The 12546-nt window shown below is 34.2% G+C and overlaps 1 protein-coding gene across 1 annotated transcript; it reads left to right on the top strand.

The window, feature by feature from the left end:
• The first annotated feature begins 1989 nt into the window (after nucleotides 1–1989).
• Nucleotides 1990–3229, top strand: LOC123312077 (piggyBac transposable element-derived protein 2-like). Its single transcript, XM_044896296.1, has 2 exons — nucleotides 1990–2235; nucleotides 2400–3229. Exon 2 carries the CDS (start codon nucleotides 2405–2407, stop codon nucleotides 3209–3211), a length of 807 nt encoding a protein of 268 aa, XP_044752231.1. The 5' UTR covers nucleotides 1990–2235; nucleotides 2400–2404; the 3' UTR covers nucleotides 3212–3229.
• Nucleotides 3230–12546: the final 9317 nt, after the last annotated feature.

Genomic DNA, 12546 nt, shown 5'->3' with positions numbered 1-12546 from the left:
GTGCTTAACTTTTGTGGAGCAGAATATTTAAAACAATGATTGTTTTTTGACCCTCAATAATTCTTTATAAATTCAATGGATTCTTTTTCTTTTTCGAATATAGGAAGAATCTGTATGAAAGAAAGTTTCGGACTAATTTGAATGGTATGGAAAGCCGGAAAGGGGTGAAATTTCAGAGGATAGCAGATTGGGAAGTTTAGTTTCCATGCCATTCAAATAAAATATAAACCCGATTTTCGACCATTTTAACCTTAATTTTTCAATTGATGAAGACATAGAAGTGATACTTTAAGGTCTTCAAGCACAGAATTGTGAGTTATTGGTGATTTCGTATTAAAACGAAGAAGGATATACAGTATTATACTTGGGAGTATAATACTGTAATAATGCAGCGAAGCTGTTGAGTTGAGTATCGAGTGGAGAAGAAGTGTTTCCCACTAGATCGAAAATCAGGTTATGGTTTACGGATGAAATTAGAATTAAGCATTTCCTGACATATACCCATGCGAGCGATGCAGCTGGTATGAGCTGGTCAACTAACAATTCGCAAAATTAACGGAACTCATTGAAGGAATCGGATGTCTGATCCTCTACCTCCTTCCTCTAGTTTTCGTCTTTTGGACGATAATTAGCCATACGAGGAAATCCGGTCAGGTCCATTTGTCGTGCGATGCGATCAATCTCATCAGTCCAGTCGATGTGAAATGTAAACTCGTTCTGTCGCTCACGTTGGAGTTGAGGATTGGCCTTAGCGGAAAACGGAATTACGGAAACCAAAAGGCTGTAGATGTGGAGATGAGGAGTGTCGTTGGGAATAAATAGAAGATTGTGGGCAGGTCTTCAGTCGTTTTATTAAACACTCAACGTGGTTTCCTTGTACAGGATACGGGGTGTCTCAGAATGAATGGATAAGCCAGAAAGATCTCACAGTAGAGCTTTTGGACGGTCCAAATAAAATAAACAAGATAGATATAATTAATTTTTTATTTAATGCAAGGATTTTGTATGAGGTACACGGTTTCAAATGAATTAAATCCATCAGTTTTTCAGAAAACAAGAAATCGTATTGTCTAACCATGAATACGCTGAAATGTGTTTATTTGTGATTAAGATTTTTGGTAGAAAAATGTAAATTGAAAATGATTAATGTGATAATCTTGGAATCTAGATTTGCATTTTTACTTTCATGCATACACTTCTTTGATGTTTATCAAAACATGGTATAATTTTGGCAGATGGACTTGTGTCCACCTGAATTTCGAAAGAATAACAGAATTCCTTTCTGTCAGTATTGGCACTAGTACCTACCGCTATGTTGCATTGGTGAATGCAGCTGTTTTTTCTTTTTACGACCATTTTTGCATCTACCTTTTCAGATTCAGATTTATCATTTCCACTCGCATGATTCGAAGTAGCTATTTTAGTTTCACCGATTATTTTATATTTTCACTAAAACTTTGTTTCTCTCTATTGCTTGTTAGTGAATATTCTGAGTTAGCAGAATATCAGACTTTTACTGAAGAGTCAATGTCATTTATTGTAAAATGAGACTTTCACTATAATCAAGAGTAAGTATAGAAAAAAGTTGCAATTCAGTTCAAAGTCGATTGGAAGGATGATGACGTAGAAGGTGGCAAAGTCAAATTCAATTGACAGAACTGAGCCCGTTAGCAGTGGCGTATCGAGAGATAATAATAATAGGTAAAGTGAAAAAGAAGATTATATAAAACAACGTGCCAAAACGTTGTTATTCTTCAAATTGCACTGCCTGATATGATAGTTACGCCAATGCCCGCTTGTGTGACGGGGTGTGCGGAGATACCAAGGGAAGCCGAGCATCAACTAAACAGGGTAAATAGTGCAACTGCGCGATGTCATTTTGAGTTCGTCGGAAAAAAAATATCGGGGAACCACCAGATTGTCGTGTTAGCACGAAAAGCAATGAAAAGTTTGCCTGGGAATCACCATGTACGGTGTCGCTGGTTAACCCATTAGCGTCCAGCGATCTATTTATAGATCAACACAAAAAGCACGTGATATAAACATTGGGACGTCGGGGTTTTCATCACCTCCCGATTATTTCGTTCCATTGCTCGAGGCATTTCGAAATTCACCGTCAGTACCGATTTGTTAGATGTGGAAGTGTATTTTGTTTACTTCTGAAATCTGTTGAATCTTGCAGTGCGTACACATAGTGAAGTTTTTTGCTGTCCACATGAATTTAGGCCGAACAAGGTAGGGAAAATTTCAATTTTTACTATAAAACTAGTCTATACATCAAATAATAAAAATATTTGTTCTTTATTATGATAACCTTTTTTGTTTTTGTCGAATGAAAACTACGATCTATGAATAGATCGCTGGGCGATTGTGTTAAAATAATTTTTTTATGTTTTCAGCAAGCATGAGTAGAAGAAACGTTTTTAAAAATCTGGACAATGCAGTAGAATACTTATTTTCTGAACAAATAGAAGCAGACTTGTTAGCCTTACCTCCAGAAGTGGATGAACTCACTGATGAGGAGCCCCTTGAAGAGGAGAACCCATCCGGCTTGCCAGCAGATATTGCTGGATTTATTGAGCTTCAAGAGCACGATTCTGTAGAAAGTAGTGATGAAGACAATGTGCCATTAGCTGACTTAGTATCTGTATCAGCACCTAAAAAACTTAGGAAAGAAACTCCCAAAAAGCTGATTCCAAAGTGGGAAAAAGTAAACCCGAGTTATGAACACTTTGAACCAGAACATGATTTTCTGGAGAAAGATGAAAATTTGAAAACTTCCATGCGCGACAAGACTGTTGTGGATTTATTTGAACAATTTTTTGATGATGCCGTTTACGATTTGATTTTCGAGGAGACTATGAGATATGCTGCACAGAAAAATAAGCATAATTTTTCTATAACAAAAGATGAAATAAAAATTTTCATCGGGTTTCTTTTATTTAGCGGCTACCACACATTACCATCTGAGCGCGATTATTGGTCCGACGATGATGATTTGGGGCAATCCATCGTCAAAAATGCTTTGAGCAGGAATGCCTATCTCGAGATAAAGTCGATGATTCATGTGCAGGATAATACAAAAGCTCATGAAAATCGTGCCGATAAATCATTCAAAATTAGGCCATTGTTGGATAAAATGAATGAAAATTTTCAAAAGTTCGGTTTATTCCAAGAAAACCTTTCTATTGACGAGATGATCGTAAGATAATATGGTCACAACCCACTGAAACAATTCATAAAGGGGAAACCAATTCGGTTTGGTTACAAACTGTGGGCACTTTGTGGTGAAGATGGATATTGCTATTCTTTTTCTCTGTATGCTGGTAAGGAAACCGAAGCACAATCAGAACCACTTGGCACAAGAGTTGTTTTGAAATTGTTGTCATACTCTGTTTTACAAACTAAAAGAAATGCAGTTCCGTGCCACCGGAACTATAAGAGAAAATAGAACTGCAAAATGTCCGGTGCAACCAACCAAGGATTTACAGAAGCTAGCTCGAGGATCGTATGATTATAGATTTGATAGCGAAAATAAAATACTGCTGGTGAAATGGAATGACAACAAATGTGTTTCTATGGCCACAAATTTTGACACCATAAAGCCGGAAGTATTTGTTAAAAGGTGGAACAGAGATCAAAAGACTAAAGTACAGGTTGCTCAACCAAGGGTAATTCACAACTATAATAAATATATGGGTGGAGTGGATCACCACGATTGGCTCTTGGAAAAGCATTCAATAGCTATAAGAGGCAAGAAGTGGTATTGGTGTTTATTCACCAGAATGATTGATATGGCTATTGTCAACTCCTTTTTACTATATACTAGAATTCATGGAAAAAAATCAATTTCTATCAAAGAATTCAGGAGACAGATTGCAGTACCGTATTTAAAAATTGGTCATGGAAGAAATGTTTTGAGAGGAAGATCACTCAGCGTTCCATGTTCCTCTAGATCAAATGTTCTGGACAGTGTGAGACTGGATGGAAAAGGTCATTTTCTCGAAAAGAGATCGAATCAACGTCGATGCCAGTTTCCAACGTGCAAAAGTAGACCACTTACATTCTGTAAAAAATGTGATGTTACTTTATGTGTTGCTTGTTTTAGTAAATTTCATCGTTAAATCTGGCACATATGTCGATTTTGTCCGTAATAAATCTTTTTCTCAATAACAACAAAGATTTCATTCCAACGCCCAGCGATCTATTTATAGATCAGCATTTTTCTCAAAAATTGAAACAAATTTTTTTTTTCTCAACGTTGGTAATGAGTCGAAGGTTATAAAAAGAACACAAATTTTGTTTCAAATCATAATTAAAAAAAAAAAAATTAATTTGGGCGTTAATGGGTTAATTTCAAGATCTTTAAATTTCTTGAGTCGAGACATGATTTAATATGTCAAGAGAACGTCAAGACAAGATTTTCATAAATTTCTTGATTTTTTGTCAAGACAAGACAAGAAGTTTGTTATCAAGACAAAAATTCTTGTCTTGTCGACCCCTACTTGAAGTCACTTCAATTTTAAAGGTGTCCCATATTTGTACAAGGTGTCTCATTTTTACACTTTTTAATGGGCAGATATGAGACACATACGAGGATATTTTGAAAAATTCTTAGACTACTATAAAACCAAACAAAATTTCAATGTCAAAATATTTTATTACTCAACATATTCTCCTCTTAATTGGATACATACAGCCAAATCTGATGAATAAGGGGGGCGTTCTAGTAATTCAAACATTAAATCACGAATTTTTTGCATGGCAACATGAGATTTTGTGTGCAGGGGCGTTGTCCTGCAAAAACAAAACACTTTTGGATAGCTTTCCGCGTCTTTTCGCTTTAATTTTTTCCCGTACAGTGGTCAGTAATGTCGAATAGTAATCTCCGGTTATTGTTCTACCCTTATCCAAAAAAATCAATGATGATTACTCCATGGCAATCCCAAAAAACTGAAGCAAAAACTTTTCCAACAGATTTTTGGACACGCAACTTCTTAGGTTTTGGAGAACCAGAGTGTCGCCATTCCAAGGATTGTTGCTTTGTTTCTGGATCATATAAATGTACCCAAGTCTCATCCATAGTAACAATTCGGTTTAAGAAGTCTACATTGTTTTCAAATCGAGCACAGATCGAACGCGATGTTATTACCCTTGCACGCTTTTGGTCAACATTCAAACATTTGGGGATCCATTTTGCAGCAATTTTCATCATGTCTAAATTGACGTGATATGATGAGCGCGTTCGTATGAAATATTCAGCGCTTCAGATATCCGTTTTAGCCCAATTCGACGGTCTGATAAAATCATGTCATAAACTGCATCGATATTTTCGGGGACTGACCATCTTCAATGGAAAATTTACCTCTTTGAAGCTTGCAGTCCAATTTTTCACGGTCGCATACGAAGGACATTGATCACCAAGGGTATTAAGCATATCTTCGTAAATCTGCTTACCTCTTAACCCTTTTAAATACAGGTACTTGATGATGGCTCAATACTCCAATTTTTCGATTTTCACAATTTCGGTGGACATCTTCTTTGTTTTAATTTATTGCGTAACTCTGGTTTACTTTTTTGACCTCAAACTTCACACTGACTCTTCAAATGAGTTATTGTTCGTTGCTGTGGTAACGCAATATTTTTTTATGCATGAAACTGGTCTAGGCTAACTATATATCAATACATCCTCGTATTTCCGAGTAGGTTGAATCTTTTAATTTTACTTCAATTTAATGAAAGTTTCCTACAGTACATACATTGTTTCACCCTCTGAAACAAAAGATTGTTCCATTATTACAATATTCGACCCTGTAACAATTATCAATTTTTCAACATTTATCACCCTGGCTGCATAAAGAACTGTTTTAAACCAACGGTGGTTCTAGTTCACTTTCGAATGTGACCTCGAGTTTTTTAGAGCAATCTTATTTAAAAGATAATATCCTAATAACCCCTTCTCCGAGGCCAACTCGCCTCCGCAGAATGCCTCGCATTATTTTCAGGTATGCACGGACGAAATCGCAGATCGTCTAGCGCGGACTACCCTCGGATACCTCTTCGAGGATTGGCACATCCTCGACTATCGTCCGTCAGGCGGGTAGGTCTGGTGGAAAGTCCTTGAAGCCGGCGGCATTTCAGAAAGAAACGGGTGAGTCTGCCCCTTGCGTTGGTTGCAAAAACTCGTTTGCCTGGAATTCTGCAAATTTCCTGATTGTCCGTACGGATGTTGGCGGTTGGTTGTTCTAAAATTAAATCGTGATTAATCCACTCACCCCCCGATGGATGTCTAGACTGGAGCCATAGACTAGCCATTGTTTTTGTGACGGATTCCTTACGTTCGATGCGAGTCAGGGACCATTGGATTTTTTGGACCGATGCGAATTCTTGTATAATTTAATTCAAATATGTTTCAGAAATTCAACCTCTTCGGCGTATATATACGTATACCAATTCGACGTTGCTTCTCAAACGAAGCAATCCGCCATCTTTTTTGCACAGAAAAGAATAAAAAAACAAGAGAAAAAATGGGGCAAGAAAATGGAACTGTTATTATATGTTACAACATATCCCATTTTGGGCTGTTTTGCGTCTTCCTTATCTTCAAAGATAGTTTTCAGAATAGTGTTTTATCAAATTGAAAATGGAGCAAGCAGAATTTTGATAGCTCTTTTAGTTTTTGAGATACAGGATCGAATTGAAAAGTATCAGTATAGTATCACTGTTCAGGCACCTGTTGTAGCTCAGTAATTTTTATGTTATAGTTAAAACTACGAGTAGTTCTGATAGAGTTTGGAAGAATCCAGTGAAGTATATCTATAGTTAGTATTTCCCTAACATTTTTGTTTTTATATTATATTCTATATTCATAAGTCACGAAGTGGGCTTTCCAAAAATATACAGCATGGTTCGTCGACTCGTACAACCATTTTAACAGTAGAGTTTTGAGGTTAAAAGAAACACTTTTTTTTCCCATTTTTTCCGAATTGGCTCGGTTTAAAAAATACAGTTGAAAAACCATAAAAATGCTACACATGCGCACAAACCGTTTTATCCAATGAAATTCATTTCGGATTGTAGTTTTCCATTTATTTGATGAATCTTTTTCGTACACAAGATACCACTCACGTCTTCCAGTTTTCTCATTATGACCAATGACCATTACGACCATAAAAATACCAAAAATTCAAAGAACCCAACTCTTGAAATTAAGTTGGACGCTGACTAATGAATATTTGAACGTTTTGTAAAATAAAACAATTCCTCATACTATCTCCTATAATGCGCCGTTTTCGAGTAATTTGATGTTCAATAATGAAAAATATCTGTGATATTCAGAAAATTTTGTACTTTGGCTGAATGCAACTGTGTTTAAAAGATCCACAGATGTGTAGTGTCATAGATTTGGCTGGTTATTCTGAAGGGAATTTTGTTTCTCCAGGGGTGGCATAGCTCATTATGAAAACTTAAAATGGCTATATCTTTTTATCAGGGCCGAATCGAAAAAAATGGTATAGAAAAAAAGTGTTTCTTTTGATCTCAAGAATCTACTGTTAAAATAAAATATAACTACGACATTCGGTGCTGATTTTGCAGTCATGGCCGCCCTAGGCCCTTGAACATGTAAAAATTCAGTCAATTAATTTTCACTCTATCTGTTTTTGTCAAGATAGGCCGCCCCTAATAACTGGCTGCTGTAGGCGTGGGCCTATTTGGCCTCAAGGCAAACCCGCCACTGGGCACTGACGACACTAGATTTTGCGACAAAAATTTTATCGGTATAGTTTTAACTTCTTCGATTAGTTCAAAAATAACTGAGATCTGAGAAAAAGAGTTGCCTGAACAGGGTTACGTTTGAATTTCACCCCGTATCTAAAAAACCAAAAGAACTGACCAATTTCCGCTCGCTCTATTTTTTATTCAAGAAAAAATTATTTTTATGAAAATGTATTTCAGTAATTTGTTTCAGATTCAAAACAACTCACGATGATCTATCATCTATCTTATTATTTTTTTATTTTTTGTTCACTAGTTAGAAAAAATCTTCTATACTTTGTGCAGACATAATTGATTAACGTCTGTAGCATGAAGCTCTCAAAATATTAAACTTCTTCTGTACACAATTCTGAAAGATGCCTGGTGGAAATAGTTTAATGAGTTAGAAGAATAAGTAGGTATCAATTAGGTATATCAATTTCATCCTTTCTTTTTGAGAAATGAGGAAATATTCTACACTGAGAGAACGAAATAGTGAAATTACAGTGAAAATCTTGGGTTATTTGTGACCAACGATAATCACTGGAATTTCACAAGGAATATTCTGAAATGAAAACCTTGTAAAATCACAGAAAATATAAATCACAAGTTGGTTGTGATTTCACATGAAATTTTTTCTAATGATTTTTCCAGAAACTAAACCTGTGAATACTCATTGTGAAATCACAATGGAATTTTATGGTATCAACTGTAAAATTACATTTATTCTGTGAATTCTCAAAGGATTTTTACAGAAATAAATTGTAAAATTAAAAATTTTTGGAAAATTACAGGATTCATTGTGGAATCACCTCTTGGTCTCGCGAAAATACGTCGTGAAATTTAGCATCAATTAGACCGTAAAATACTATAATGTTGTGAATAAACAGAGCAGATTCACAGAATTTAATTGTGAATTTCAAGTATTTGTTAAAATTCCAGAATTCATTGTAGAAATACCCCACACCTTTTTAAAATTACTTCGTGAAATAACCATGAAAATTACTGGATAATTGTCTTTATTTTGTTATTGATCAAAGTAGTTGTACAGAACTAAATTTGGCACAATCACTGCCTAAAATATACATCAATTGGAAAAAAAACATTAGATTAATTAACATACATACAACATAAAATATAGTCATCAATATGGAAAACAAAAAATTTGAAACATTATATATCAGTTAAAAAACAACCACAGCATGAAATTAATATACTCTTCAATATAAAAAACAATATGAAACATTACATCAAACAAAAACAACAACCACAAATATCACCTAAAATGATTAAACATTTTTTTCAAAATATAAAAAAAAATCAACATAATTGTGAAGCATTCAACTGTGAAATATCAGCTTCTGAAAATATTGATATAAGTATGCGCTTATTTAGCGGTTCATATCATAAGAGTATAAAATTAAAATTCAAAAACAAAGTATACCTAGTCTTCTTCCAACAAAAAAAACACAATCTTCTGGAATAGATAAATTTATGAATTTGTTTTCTATAAAACTTGCTGTTGTCGTGCTTGACTTACTTCCAGAATCCAGATGAATGTTGAAATGCATCCTTCGGAACATCTCCATAGATTAAATTGAGGGCCTCCCTGAATACATAGGTTGTAAACACATATCGTTTTTCCATAAAGAATTCGTATCGGTGGTTTATTCCTGAAAAAAAAATGAATTAAGTAGGAATCCAATAGGCAATATTTCGATACAGAATAATTGAATATTAATAATAAATAATAAGTTGTATGCATGCGGTGTTCAATTTTTTTCATTAGTATCTGCCAAAGGAAAACCACAAATCGAAAAAATAAACATCGCTTTCAAAATCTGTGAACTATCTACTTACCAGTATATATTTCTTTTGTCACACACTTGAAACCTTGAAGGAACTTGGAAGGCAGAATTACTTGGAACTTGAAAGAACTAAATCATATTAAACAAAAAACTGAACCATGTATAACTCTTCGCACTTCAGAGTTCTTGAAGACACAGTGGATCATTCCAGAATGAATTGGGTTGTTATGGGGTAAGTTAGAAAGTTAGTGAGTATCTACGATAGGATATGGGATTGGGCAACGAGCAGGTGCCAGTTGCAGGAAAGGTTTTGATTGGCCATAGAATGAATCTAGAAGCAGATAAAAGTTGTGATTTTACAATTGCATTATGAAATTCCATTGAAGCTGTGAATTCGGATCCAGCCGAGCGACGTCACGTACAGCATAGGTGGAAAATGACTTGATATTTGCGATCATATTGTGATATTACGTTCAAGCTATGAATGTGTTTAACACATTTTTAAAATAGATATTTTACAAAAATACCCAGACTTACGAGTTTTTTCAGCAGTAGTTACCTACTCAAAATATTTTCTGACCAAGTGACAGAATTTGTTTTTCGATTATGGTTGAGGAGGAATGCAGGAACCTATAATCTCGTTAATGAATTATACAAAGAATAGAATGAAATATATTTTATTTATATCTTCAGAAATGTATTCATATAAAGAACAAGTCGAGAAAAAAATTTCTACAAAAAACGTCATTGTGGACTGTCTCAATGCGATGAATAAATTAGACAAAAAGTCATCTGTATGGACTCTATGTTGTACTGATGGATCAAAATTAGAAAGAGGTACAGGCATTGGGGTGTGTGGACACAGATCAATAAAAGGCAGCAGTCCAAAATGAGGAGGGAAGGAAGCATTAAAAAAAATCCTGTACACACACTCCTAGACATGCAGAGAATAGTTATAACAACAAAAAATTCGTCTTTCCTTCACCGATCTACACCGGAAAGCTCCTGGAGCTGCCACTAGATGAGCTTCTGAAAAGTCAGCTTCAGATGAGACTCTTCGTGGATCGGAAAAAGAACAGCACAATTTTGGCCTTCGTAAGATCATCAGTTGTTTATTGAATTTCAAGCGGCATCTTTGGAACGCTCTAATGGAAACCGATTGATCTATTTTTTTTATTCTGTTTTCATATTCGAGAGAAATATTTTGACCATAATAAATTTCAACAATTTCGCGTAAGATTACACTCTTGCTGTAGACATGTAAATAAAAAGTGTTCTATCCTAGAAGGAAATTGTGCCGCGATATCATGTTGTAAAATTATATTTTTTCGTGGTAATTTCACAACCGCCTTAATAACACATTGTATAAGCACATTTGTGAAGGAATTTTAAAATTAAAAGGGTTCTGCATTGTAATTCTACAACACAACATTTTCTTCTTCGCAAATTCACAAGAAAAATTCTCAAATCACAATAACTTTGTAAAATAACGTTGTGAAATCACATTTTCATGTGATAATTCACAAAATTATTGTAATTAAAAAAACATTTGATCACAATAATGTTGTGAAATTACCGTTTCATGTTGAAATTCGCAAATTTATTGTAATATTGCATTGCAGTTGTAATTTTTCAGGTGAATATTACAAACCTTGTGATATCACAGAGAATTAACACATATTTTCTGTAAATTTCATATTCACTGTAAATATACATGATAGTTTTACATTTTTCATGAAATTTCGCAACACCCTTGTAAAAACATCCAGATATTAGTTGTGAAAAAAATAATCCAACTGTGTAACTGTAACCTGTCCAGCTAATATGTGGGTAATTTCACATTGTAACCTCAAGATTTTTCTCAGTGTACCAACAGCTTATCCAATATTATGTTTTTTTCACTAAAGAATTATTTATCACAAAAAAAAATAGGTTATGATAGGCAGACAGACAGATACAAGAAGGGGTCCATTCTTCATCGATTTTCCCAAAAACCTTCAGTATCAGAAATTTCCAGCTATCAATATTAACTACCAATCCCTCATCAAGTTTATCCAGACATGATTTGAGTCTCAATTCAGACGAAGATAACAAATAATGATAAAGCGTTCACTACTTGAATCAGCTCATGAATATGTGATAAATCTTGATAAGATATGTATTCATGAGCTCCTGTAAATAAACATGGTTTCAACCCCTTGATAAGACAGCAGTTAAACCAGTCTGAACTATTTTTCAGTCGTTGTTTGTTCTTGTTATCATTTAAGGAGACTTTTTTGTAGATAGCTCGAAATGATGCCAAATATTCACCGGTATTTCGGGTAATCCTAAGTTACTCAGCCTTCATGACTCATTTACCTACCATGTTACACCTTGGAATTAGCTCTCATTCTGCTGCACTTCATTAGAAGAGGCACTAGAAGAAAAAGAATAAAGAATAACATCATGAGACGTAAAGAAAAAGCTTTATTCGAAACTTCAGCAAAAACGTAGGTATATGAATTTTTGTACTATACCTTTCCTAACATAAAATTTTGTTTTCAAAATTGTAATGCTTAGGCATTGCTTTGCAGAAATCATTTTTGGATTTTTACAAGATATACCTAATAATTATTGAGGTTTATTCTGAGATCTCTATGGTACCTTTTTGATTTGATAAATCGTATTCTCGTTTTAGAAAAACGCAGACGGATGATGTATAGTATGGTTTATCGGTTCCTCTGGAAGGATATTAATAGTTGTTTTTTAATGTATTTTTTCGGAGGAGAAAAAAAACATAAAATTTTCCTTATAAGTGAAATTACCGCAAATTCAAATTTTCTTAAAATGAATAGAAAATGTGTTTTATGAGTTATGTGTTTTAAGAGATGGATATCGTGAAAATAAAGAAAAATCCTGAATAAAGAAGAATACATTGTACAAAAATAATCCTTATTATTGTTTTCACGAGTTATAATAAGAATCTTAAAAATGTTACAAGGCA

The sequence above is a fragment of the Coccinella septempunctata genome, chromosome 4 (genome assembly GCF_907165205.1).
Source record: "Coccinella septempunctata chromosome 4, icCocSept1.1, whole genome shotgun sequence".
NCBI lineage: Eukaryota > Metazoa > Arthropoda > Insecta > Coleoptera > Coccinellidae > Coccinella > Coccinella septempunctata.
This window is presented reverse-complemented; position numbering and strand designations above follow the sequence as displayed.